This window comes from Stegodyphus dumicola, chromosome X1, assembly GCF_044657685.1.
Source record: "Stegodyphus dumicola isolate Sdum_Otavi_A_Nest chromosome X1, ASM4465768v1".
Lineage (NCBI taxonomy): Eukaryota > Metazoa > Arthropoda > Arachnida > Araneae > Eresidae > Stegodyphus > Stegodyphus dumicola.
The window spans coordinates 147,021,408-147,034,032 of record NC_140780.1 but is presented as its reverse complement, the minus strand read 5'-3'; the positions used below and the strand labels follow the sequence as shown (position 1 = coordinate 147,034,032).

Sequence of the window (12,625 nt, the reverse complement as noted above, 5' to 3'; positions counted from 1 at the left end):
CTAAATTCAGTAAAGCACTAGCAGATTCACTGTGAATAGGTGGAACCTGTGAACACTGTGAGGCCAGGGTACCTCCTTCTTTTTCTTTAGGCCTCCACTTCCACCACCCTGTTTTGTCTTCCAATGAAATAACGTAAGTAAAATTCTGAAGTATTCTTTTCTCAGTAAGAGTTTATTTCTTAATTATATTATTGTGATCATAATTTACTTGACATTCGTATCTTTCATTCGAAAATTTTAATAGTGCAAGGAAGGTATGGCAAGAACATGGGGCTGTTGAGATTTCGTAGTAACTGCTTTGAATGCTCTGCCCTGTGTAGTATCAAGAGCATGAGGCTGTTGAGATTTCGTTGGGATTACTTTGAATACTCTGCACTATGCAGAAATAATACTTCTACAATTCACAATTTCGTATGAAAGCTCAGCATCCGAAAAACAGGTTCGATGCATATGCTGTTCGTGTTTTACCCTATATGTAATGTAGCGTATGTAGCATAATAGTCATGCTTACTTGACTAGCCAGTGGCTTCACTAAGAATCAAAATCACGTGGAGCTGTATGTGATTGTCTTAGAGAGGAATACATTTAGATACTCCTTAGAGAGGATGTCTTATGACACAATTTTCTTTTATATCTAGTTCCCTTTAGTGATAACTACAGCATGATACTGATCGTTTCATAACACATTTTGAGATGGTCTTTTATATTTAATTTAAATAAAATAAGTGCTTAAAAGATTTTGCATAAACATGAATGTTTTTTTTTCAGATGTTCCTGAAACCACTCCGAATAATGTATCCAGTTTGGATTGTTTATCTCTAATTGTCCAAAGTATCAATCCCTCCACAAGTTCTCTCCTATCTGCAATCACCATGGATGTTGATTCTCCTGATGCTGAGTCATGACTGCTTCATTTTGGATAGCTAAGCACCACAACAGCGCAAGAGATATAACTGTTAATTTTATAACATGAATACGCATTGAACGTTTTGAAGAATTTATTGAAAGCATATACAGTTAACATGAAATATTAAAAGTATACGTTTGTTTTATTACCCTTTTTCGAAGAGAAATTTTTTTTTCTTCCTTAAAGAAAAATTATAATTAAGTTTTTTGTATAATTTCCCGCTTTGAGATCTAGGTTCTTTTTTGCATTAAGCTGAGAAAAGAAATAAATCTTAATAAGGAGTTTGAGAAAATATTAATTAGCTCTTTAAATAGAATTAAGTTTAGCGCTAAAGTGATTTTTTTCATTTAGAAAATTTTAAAAATATTACTAAAGTATTTTTACTTCAACATCCATATTTAGAATGTCACACTCTTCACAAAAAAAAAAAAAAAAAAAAAAAAAAAAAAAAAAAGACAGTTCTGTATTTCTCGCTCTACTGGCCGACTGAAGAAATTTAACTAACTTTTCTGAAATGAAATGATAATTTTTTTTTAATATTTAGATTTTACGACTCAAATTATGCCAAAGTATCAAGCTTTGTAAAAATCGCACGAGTAGTTTTTAAAAAATTAGATCTCAAAATTTTAGCTCCTCAGTATTAATTGAATTTGGTGTATATTTATTAATATCTCTTTTTTATTAAACTTACTTGATTCCTTCTTTCATAGTTCAAAATTTAGGTTCTATACAGATAAAATACGCTGATATTTTCTGATTTGTTTCTAGGATTTGTATTTTTTAGTAATTTTTATAAGGTTTTTTCGAAAAAAACTTTTTGAATCATAACCTATAAAACTTTTACCATCACCTTAAAATAGATTCATTTCTAGGCGCACCTGCAAAAAATTAGAGTTCTTTTATTCAAAATTTCCCAAGATACACGTGAATTTATATATTGGCGCGTTTTGAAATTTTCTATATTTATTATAAGCGATAATAACGCCAAATGTAATTTAACCACATTTTTTTAATTATTTGAATGAATTAACGTTGTGCTTTTTTTTTTTTTTTTTTTTTTTTTTTTTTTCTAGCCATGCATAGTGAAAGAAAAAGGAAAATAGGTTACCATAAATTAAGAATTTCGCCAAGTGAATTATCCTTGGCAAAAACTGAAAAAAGTGCGTTAAGAAAATTTTTAAATTTCTCGTTACGTTTCTCACCAAATTTTACAAAATTTAATATTCAGGCATAATTTGAATCGTAGAATCGAATTATGAAAAAAATCGCTATGCCATTTCAGAAAAAGTCAAATTTTGTGCCGAAATATCTATATTAGAACAGTGCTACATAGAAATCTAATGCATATCATTTCGAAACATGAAAAACGCGAAATTAAGTTTCGTCACTTGGCCCAATAGAACGGAAGAGTATCCGTTCCCCCTCCCTTTTTTATGTGGAATATGCGTTTCCTTTGAGTGATACTACCGGAAAAAATTGATGAAAGTTTTGTAAATATTGTATTTTATCTATTACAGTCATAACTTGTTTAAAAGAGAAAGCAATAATAGGAGAAAAAATGATAAGAAAGTAATACTTAACATTACACAATCTGCTTTGCTTTCTTAGAACAGCATGCACTCTAAAAACATGAAAATGATTGATATACTATTTTTACAACTATCAAATGTTTGTAATTAAAAGACAACTCAAGTTTTAAATTGAAATTCAAAATGCAAGAACAATTTCTTGTCAAATGATTGTTAGACTATTCAGAATTGTATGCTTATTGTATTCTAAGAAATATTGCTTATACTTATATAAATGTTTTTTTAAAACTATTGATGTATATCAGAATATAACTTTTTATATCTGGACTATTTTTGCGCGCATATGGTATACAAATATGCGTATGTAAAATCTGAAACAAAAATTTTATATATCTTATAATGCTTTGTAAAAATATGTGCTATAGTTCTAAGAAGCTCGACTGAATACTCATTTGGTACGTATGTTTTGGTTTTTAGTACATACCCTTCCTTATACAGGAATAAAATTTAATATACACAAAATTATCTATGCTCCAAAATTTAATTTGCCTACAAACTGAAACTTTTCAAAGCTTGTATGCGCTAAAACGGTTGAAAATTTTGCAAAGCTATGAAATTGGAAACTTTCTAACGTAGTCAATACCAAATTAGATTTAACAAAAATCTATTACAATCTTTAACTGTTTCAATGTTTTATATATATATATATATATTTCATGTAGCACTTTTAATTACATTTTTAAAGAGATTATCATGTATTTTGGTATATATAATTCGAAACTCTCTTATTCAAAACAAACCTGAAGTATTTAAACTAAAAGTTGTTACCTGAAATAGCTATGGAATAATGTAAATTCAATAACGATCTAATACTATGAAATATAGATTTGTTAAAGACATTGCAATATAGTCTTGCTAACATATAAGTAAACTTTTTGTTATTGTAAGAATTCTTACGAATCACCATTTGTAAGCAAAAATATGCATATTAAAATTAAAAATATGACCTTATATTTCAATTAAATTAAAATATTTTATTATAATTAAACTAAAAATTATTTCTTGTTTAAACGTATGTAGTTGTTTTAATATTCCCCATATGCGCATGAAGGATTACAAATAAGTTACTTGTATCCGTTTGCACACATAATGCAGGAAATTGTTTTCAGATTGAAGAATTTTACTGTGAATGTTTTAAGAAGATCTATATTTTTCTATACTTTAAATATTATTTTAAATTTAATAAAATGCTGCATTTTTATGACAATGAAATTTCATGTAATTAAGTTTTTGGAATTTTCTTAAAAAAAAACTGTGGTAATATATATACATGCTTTTAAATTTAAATGAATTTTCTAAATAAAGGACAGTATTTTTATAAATATGAGCACATAAATTTAAAGTGCAGTTTCATATTTTAATCGGAATGAAGTAATTGTAGTCTTAATAATATGCTGTTATAAATGCAAGTGTTTATTGCATTAAAAAGTTATATTTTATAAATATATTTTCAGAACATTGTGCAATATAGATTTTTTTATATTATTCTTCATGTTACCAAAGGTGTGTAAAATAAGGTTCTTTGTGCAATATAAAAATACTTATAAATTTGTATATACTTTACTCTTTTAATGAAAAGTAATTTTTATGTATATTAATGCGAACTCCGCTACTACATACAGTGAGATGCTTCTGAATTTTCTGTTAACATACTTAAATTCATAAGTTAAAAATCAGCAAATATTAATGAATCAGCAACTAAGAAAGAGTTTCGGAATTAGCTGATTGAAAACATGTCTTGCATTTTAAAAAAATGAGTACTAGTACTTGAGTGAGTGCAATTAAGTCAAAATTCTTTGTGCAATCCAAAGAATTTTATATATTTGTAAATATACTTTTCTGTGAAAATAAATTTTATTTTAATATTAGTGATAAATTATGACATCAGCAACCAAAAAAGGAGTCAATTTTCATTAATTACGGAGTCCAGATCATGTGCTAAAAAGTGTAAATATTGATTTATGAATCGAAGAAACTGTTTGTACAGTTTCGCAGCATAAATATCGCCTACTTTGGAAGAAATTAGTGCCAAAGACTGAGGATAATATCTTCCAGTTTTGAATTTCTTGTTTAATTGTTTGTCAAATAATTAGTATGTATTTAAAGAGTCCTTATATTTAGCAGCGGAAACTTTTAAGATATTACACCAAGTGCCTTAAAATCGTGCTAAATTTTCATTGTAATTTAGCATTCTCTGTAAGCATTTTTTCTTCATGCAAGAATTCTTAACTTACTACGGTTGTTAATTTCTTTTGATAAGTTTTGTATATATTGCTTGTATTATTGTGAAAATTTCGTCCACTGTTTCATAATATCCAAAACAATTATTTGCGTGAATGATACGAATGCATTGCATATGTAATTACAGCATCAACAACTGTATAATGTGTACTTACAGCATCAATAACTGTATGATGTGTACTTACAGCATCAATAACTGTATGGTGTGTACTTACAGCATCAATAACTGTATGATGTGTACTTACAGCATTGAAGACATATTTTGTTTCATTAAAAGATTATACCTGAAATGTGATCTCTTGTTTCATTCTTAATTATAAATTAATATTTTAATTTTTTATTGAATATAAAACTTTATTATTCAATATATTTTAATTAACTTGAAATTAAATTATTGATCAAAATTTGAGAGTAAGATATTTAAAAATTTTCATATCTAGTATACCAATTTTTTAGTTTAAAGGTTGATCGTAAAGAAAGAAACTTATGATTCATAACAGAAAAATTTTAGATAAATTAATACGATAGTATTAAATTCATAGTTTGTAGCTATTATAGCGAAAAAAATCAGTTCATGTTAAAAAATAGGTATTTGAAAAATCGAAATTCATTTCAACTTAATAATAATAAATTTTTTATCAATAATTTTTATATCCAGCAAAATATAATAAGGTATAAATCTAATGCATTCAGCTTTGCTTTCAAGTAATAATGACATAGTTTTCTCAAATTTTTGTGTAATTATCAGTTAAATTCATTGTTCATAAATTATCAATTCATTCATGACTGTATTTTGACTATGCTTTTTTGTTGTTAAGTTTTATTATTAACGCATTAAATTATCTTATAGGTGTAGATATGATTTGCAGATCGTTAAGCAATAAAACTAGTTAGCTCATCGAAAATTTTAAAAGAGATCGGTGATGAAACTGTGGCAAATTAGCACTCTAATAGGTTCTGTTATGCTCCACTAAGAAGAGAAAACGTGATAACCCACTCTATATTTATACCATTACATATTAGGTAATTTTAACATAAAATTACGATATGTAATAACGCATAGAGTAAAGGGGGATATACATTCAGAACCCGTTACTACGTTGAACCCGACTTATAACGAACCCTCAGATGTAATGAAAGAAAGCTTTGGTCCCATCCAGTTTCTGCGAACTTAACGTTATTTTATACAGCTATAGCGAACTTCCAAGAGTATGAGAATCGGATGTAATGAATTTCATTGATAATTTCGATCGAAATGTTTTTACATTTTTCTTTTTTTTTTTTTTTTTTTTTTTTTTTAGAAATTCTGTAAGTTTTAATGAAAAAAATTACTGACGATTAAAATCATCTACATTTAGGATATTAGGATCCACATTTCATTCTTAAAGAAAAAAATCTGTAGGCTGCTTTTGTTTTAACTTCATCCCAATTTTCTCTGTGTTCTAAACAAAGGCTATGTGAGACAGGTGTGACACACAACTTTAGGAGAACAAGCATACACTAAGCGTATCTCAGCGCACTATACCTGAGCTCAGAGCACCATACTTAAGAGAAGAAGGCGTGAACATGTTCTCTGAGTCCATTAAAATTCTTTCAGTGAGCTGCCAAATTTTTCAATCTTTTCAAGATTGATGCTGTGATGGAAATTTAAAAATTCGCTATTCAGAGACGGATGGCGAAGGAAAAGCATGGATGGCTTCAAAACTATTTGAAGAAGAGTTAGTTACGAAGTGGATGGAGAACTTTTGGCCAAAAAGCGGGAACTTCTCTTGATCATTGATTAACAACTGACGCCGGAAAATTTAGAATGAGTTAAGATTTTTTTCCCTCCCGAATGTATTTCTGATGTTGCAATTTATGGATCAAGGCGTGATCAGAAGCTTGACGTGTCACTATAAGAAGCAGCTTCTTTTAAGCATTTTGGAGAAGTACTATAATCACGTCTGCTATAGCGTTCCTCTTGTTCATGCAATACTGCTAAGAAAGTACTTGTTACAAAATCAAACATCCGATAGTATTTTCAATACGCTGGCCCAGCAAAGTGTGTCGAAGCGGAAGATTACGTAGATTTGCCTGTCGCTAAGAGGCGGCAGGCAAATTGGCAAGGTCTGTATTTAAATTGTTCCAGAATGTGATATGGAGTTTTATTAATCATGCTAGGACGATGCTGTTACACACGAAGATCCAAGTGATAAAGATATTGTATTGTGACAAAAATTTAAATGAAAAGTGCTGACGTCGAAGATTCTTCTTCAGATGCTAATGAAAATACTGAAGAAGAGCAAAATACGAATGGTGAACTCCCTACCACAGAGGATGCAAAAGCTGCGGTGTATATCATTAATACGTTTTTATTCGCGTAAACTGTTCTAGAACCGAAAATGATGGGATCATTTCAGGTTTTGGACTAAAAATGTAAGTAAAATGTTCTTGCAATATGACTTACACCAACAGAAAATCATAGATTATATTTGAGCTCAGAAGTTAAGTAAAAGTGAAAGTAAATTCGTTTAGTTTTGGTGTTTTTATAATTTTATGGATGAAATAGTTATTTATGGTTATAAATGTGTAATTCGAGGAAAGGATCAGGACCATAACATTTATGCTAAATAATTTATCGTTTAACATGATTAACGTATAGTGAAGATGGAAAAGAACAAATTTAAGATCTGCACATAATAATAATAATCGTAATCAAATCTTAATATGACTTTTTTTAATTAGGTTTATTATTCACTTATTTTGGTAAATGTGACAATGTTCTCAGTTTTTTTTTTAATTTTTTTATTCGTAATTAAATTTTTATACATTTTTGTGAGATAATCTATTTTTATTATTGGATCGGATGTAGCAAACCACAGGATATAGCAAACCAAACTTCCGATCCCTTGAAGTTCGTTATAGTGTACTACTTAATTTTGAATCCAGTTCTGTTAGTATAAAGAAGAAGCAGACCAACGCTGATGCGTTTGCATCTTGTAGTTTACTTCAAATTTTTCTCAAGTTTTACCCATAATTAAAGTAGTTGTCAAATAAATGGTATAAAAGAAATAATCTTCCTGACATGAATAATTTCTTCCTCTGTTTTCAAATAAGAGTTGCACATACCAACCACAAAAATTATCAGTTTTGCTACACTTTGATCGCTGGTAACTTGTAAGAGAGACATAATGATTACAAAGACGGATAAAGAATGAGTATCCCTGAAGTTGATGGAGGAACAGATCTCCTGGAACGTGGCCTTCATTCTGTCTTCTCAGAAGTTTAGAAAAGAATGAGTGTGATCACCGCCAACATTGCAAAAGTAAGTATTTTGGAAAGAATTAATTGCTTCTTTTTTATGTCCAATTTATTTTTCGAAAGGATTTTTTCCCTTTCTTTGAGAATAATGATGACGACTCAAGTGTGACTGTAACAAACAGTCGAGTGACACTCAAAGCCGCAACAAAATCTTGAAAGACGAACTGTCAAACTAAATCCCTCACTCAGCGTGTCTTCTAAATAAACCCTCCCTCTTCTTTTAAAGTCGAAGGCGTTTGAGTGAAGCGAAAATTGTTTTTTATGGCCAAGAGCCAGGTCTTCTTTCAAGTTTTTAACTAACCGTTTCAGTCAAGTCCATTGCTGCTAGATGCGAGGACTGACAAGAAGTGTAGGTCAGAGGGTTCACGAATGAGATAGATATTTCAAAAAGGAATTCGAAGAGCTAAGGTTGCAATCGGAAACAGAAATGATCCGTTAACTTTAATTATTTTGGTTCTCGTTAACTTTGATTAGTACCATAAGAAAAAAGGAATAAAATCTAACCTTTGAACCTCTATCATTATTTCTAATCCTGTGAAAAGGACCAAAGATTGAACCATATGACCTAATAACAAAAATAAATCTAATATGATGAAATTAGTGAAGGAGCTCCCTGTCCCCCCCCCAAAAAAAATCTTGAAACTTCAGAAATCTTGTTCTCAAATGGCTGGATGTTTAAATTTTGCATAAGGAACGAATTGCAAATAAATAAACAATCGATTATATTTGATTTGCCCGTATGCAGGTATACTAATTCGTAAATGTTTCGTACCTGCATTACTTTCTTTATATTAGCAGAACTGTTGCTAGACCCTGAATTTCATCACTCTAAAGAGGACTGGGAAAGGTTAATTGCTGTTGATCCTTATATTCTTTTCATGTATAAAATTGGGCAACATTCGTAAGCATAAGATAGCAAATTTATTGAGTACTTATCTCTGTGTATTATATTATAGCTTTTTGATGACAAATTGCTAAGTGCATTAGCAGCGATCGAAAGCCAGAAGCAGAATGAATAAGAACGTTTAGATTAAGGTAGGAAAGATATTTTGTGAATTGAGAGGGCTTCAAGAGCATTAATCTGATTTTAAAACTAGAAAAAGAAATGTCACAGGGAAAGTTATTGGCAATTTTTTTAGTCAGTTTGTAATTCTACGAGTACACTAGAAAGATAATTATAAAAATATTAATTTTATGTTAGAAATGGGAAATTACAAAGTTAAAAAGAAGTTTCCAAAGTTACTAAACTGTCCTAAATAGATTATCACTTTCCGCTACCTGGACAACTTTCTTTCTGATAGCAGGTTTCAGAATTGCAGCGATATTTGTCACACAGTCGAGGAATTCTGAAAGTTAAACCCAAAACTTCTTTCTATTCTAAAATGTGAATTTTACAGAGAACTCACATCTTAGCACAGTATCGGCAGAAATACGTGGATGCCAAAGGGCAGGGTTTCTCAAACATTTCCAATTAACGATTCCTTTTACTCGAATAAATATTGTCGTGACCTTAGGTATAGTGGTGTAATCAGTGGCGTGGCGTAACTAGAACTCTTGGGCCCTTATGCAAACAAATTTTTGGGCACCCTATTAAATTCACAGTACTTTTAAGACAGATAAGTGGGTGGATATATATTCTGCCAATTGCAATAAAAAAGTGAAGTGCACAACTAGCTATTATGGCACTGACATATACAAGATTTCAACGTTCTAAGGCTAATCATCTTTGAGTTATGCGAGATGTATATCTCTGTTTCTCTGTACACATACGTATGCACGTATATGCGAACGTACAAATATCACGGAAAAAAAATCCCTTTTGAATCCGTTTTAAACCCATTTTATAATCCTTTTTTGAAAGGAAGAGCCCTTTATTCTGTCCGCACGTACAAATGTCACGAAAATAAACCGTATAAATGGATTTGAGAACGGTCAAAACGGATATTTCCGTTGAAATATGATACCCGACATTTTGGTATATGTAACACTGAATTCAGCTTTTATGAGGGCACCTTGCCCTTGGTCATAGTATTTATAAGAGAATGCGTATTTTTTTTTAAAGTTTAATCATGTGAATATAGTTCAGCAGAACATTCAAGGGCCCCTTAAGCCTTCGGGCCCCTATGCGACGGCACTCTTTGCATACCCTTATTTACGACACTGTGGTGTATAAACTAGGAATACGAATTACAGCATTTGCTGATGATGAATCATACAGGAAATGTATTTGAAAGAATTCTTGTTATACATACGAATATAATTTTACCATGTGTTAATGACAAAGCTAAAACTTTATACTAATGAGCGGGATGTGCTTACTTACTTTGATATAAAGGGAAGAATCTTGGCTGAATAACTGATACTTCAGCACATACAGCTTGTTCAACGTTTTCCAGAACTGGCCAATTTTTTTTTTTTTTTTTTTTTTTTTTTTTTTTTTTTTTTTTAAATTTTAGAAACGTTAATACTGAAATTTCTGCTTCGTATAAAGACGTAGTAGGAAATGTTAGAAGTATGCTTAGAGCCATCTCAGAAATTGTTGGAAGCTATCCTAATCCATAGCCAAAATTTCTTTGACATTTTTTTTTTCGGAAAACTCAAGATTTAAAGCCTTATTGTCCAATAACTGGGCGAAATCTTCTCGAGCATTTAATGATAAAATGGCTTTCATTAATCATATGATTTGAGTATGGCTTGTGAACCCAGTTTTCGTTTTCAACATCAAAATTTGAAGGAATGTATTTTTATAATTGTGTCTCCACACACTTCCAATTATTTTTTTTAAATACCTTTCAGAGGTAAATCTTTGGAAAGGTTATTTTCAATTACAAAAGCATCTACTGCTCTACACATTTCTAAAAATTTATCTTATAGTTTATTTTCCCGTATATTCAGTTTATTAAAAAACATTTGAATTTATATTTTAAAATAAATATATTACTATTATTTCCCCGAAGTGACATGTTTAAATCATTTAACTTTTCGAAAATATCTGAAAACAATAAAGATTTAAAAGACATAATTCATTCAGAAAAAAGTCAGCAAAATAGGATTTCTGCTCGGTTAAAATATAACAACTTCATCTTTCAATCTGTATAAACATCGTCCTCTTGAGAGCTACAGTACTTCTTCGCGTAATAAGATTTGGTAATTGGAATTCAGATCCCTGCAAAGGTTTTAAAGAATACGGCTCTTAAGGGATCGTTTTTTAATAAAATTAATGATTTTGATAGCATCACAAAGTACAGAATTCAAATCTGTTTATATATTTTGTCTACCAGTGTTTTCCAATGGATCACACAGTGAGCAAAAATCATATTTTATTTGCATCGGCTTTAATTTTTAATAAAAACTTACTATTCTCACCCACTATACAGATACTGACGCAATAAGTCCATTGTAGACACTCATTTAAGAAAAATTCATCAATTTTAAGACAAGTGTCTTCCTCTCTTATGCATGCTCCCAAAGGACAACAAAACAATAATTGCCCATGTATACTTCCTTCATACACATATCTTACATGAACTAACAATTGTGAGAAAATATAAATATCAGATGCTTCATCCAAGTGAATTGCAAGCTTTAGGCTGTTCTTAAGCGTATACTGTTGCAATTGGTCTTAATTAAATTCAGAAATTCTTCTCGAAAGTATCACCCAATAAAAGAAATTCACGAATTTTATATCTGTACTTTTTTCCATGAAATATATCCGGCATTTTTTTTTTTAGCATATTGCATGCTCGGTACTAAGATGTTGTTTTTTTGTATCGACGGTTTCATGTTCTCAATAGCCACAACTTTATTACAAATTGAGCAAACAAGTTGTTCCACATCATTGCGATTAGCGTGAGAAAATCCAAATGACTAAAATGAATAGTCTTACTTCTTTTCTTGCCGAGTTAAGACCCATTTTCTGAGTACAATCATCACATTGTTTATCCTTTCTGTTTTAATTGTAAGGCGTTTTCTCCCTACTTGTAGGGAGAAAACCTTTGTGGTGTAATTGGAAGCCCGCTCGACGCCTATTCTGAAGGTTCGGAGTCCGAATTCCGACGACAGCGTTGTACATTTTTCGGGTTCGAGCATGGATTAGTCATTTATCTTTAACAAGAAAAAATCTGATGTGTACACCACATGACTTCCTTGTAAGAAGTATTAAATTACACTCATTTTTTCCTGCATTTAATTTAAACTTATTTCATCGAATTTCATTAGAGATATATTTCTCATTCAATTAATTCAGTTATCACTTCGCGAGAAGGCAAAAATACATAAAAACTCAGAGTATTTATATTAAAAATTGAAAAATATAGAAAAAGGATAAGGATAAGGAACGGGGGACGTGGGCACTATGCCTCTACGATACGGTTAATTAGTATAGCACCACGTCCACCATAATCTAGAGAACTCTTAGGACAACACTAATTCAAATACGTGAGTACATAATTAAAATACAGAAAAACATAAATCACCAAATACAGTTAAAACAATTAAGAGAAATTTTTTACAATTAAAATTACAATTTCTACGGAAAAACAAGCAATTCGGCCAGCGGGCAAAAAGGCAGTTTTTTCGATGCACAAAA

The 12,625-nt window shown here is 30.3% G+C and overlaps 1 protein-coding gene across 1 annotated transcript in view; it reads left to right on the top strand.

The window, feature by feature from the left end:
• Positions 1-5,027, top strand: part of LOC118186657 (uncharacterized) — a 149,703-nt gene extending 144,676 nt beyond the window's left edge. The window contains exon 4 of the mRNA XM_035356776.2: positions 769-5,027. Coding sequence (XP_035212667.1) covers positions 769-905 — 137 coding nt within the window. The 3' untranslated portion in view covers positions 906-5,027. The remainder of the gene's footprint in view (positions 1-768) is intronic.
• The last annotated feature ends 7,598 nt before the right edge of the window (positions 5,028-12,625 follow it).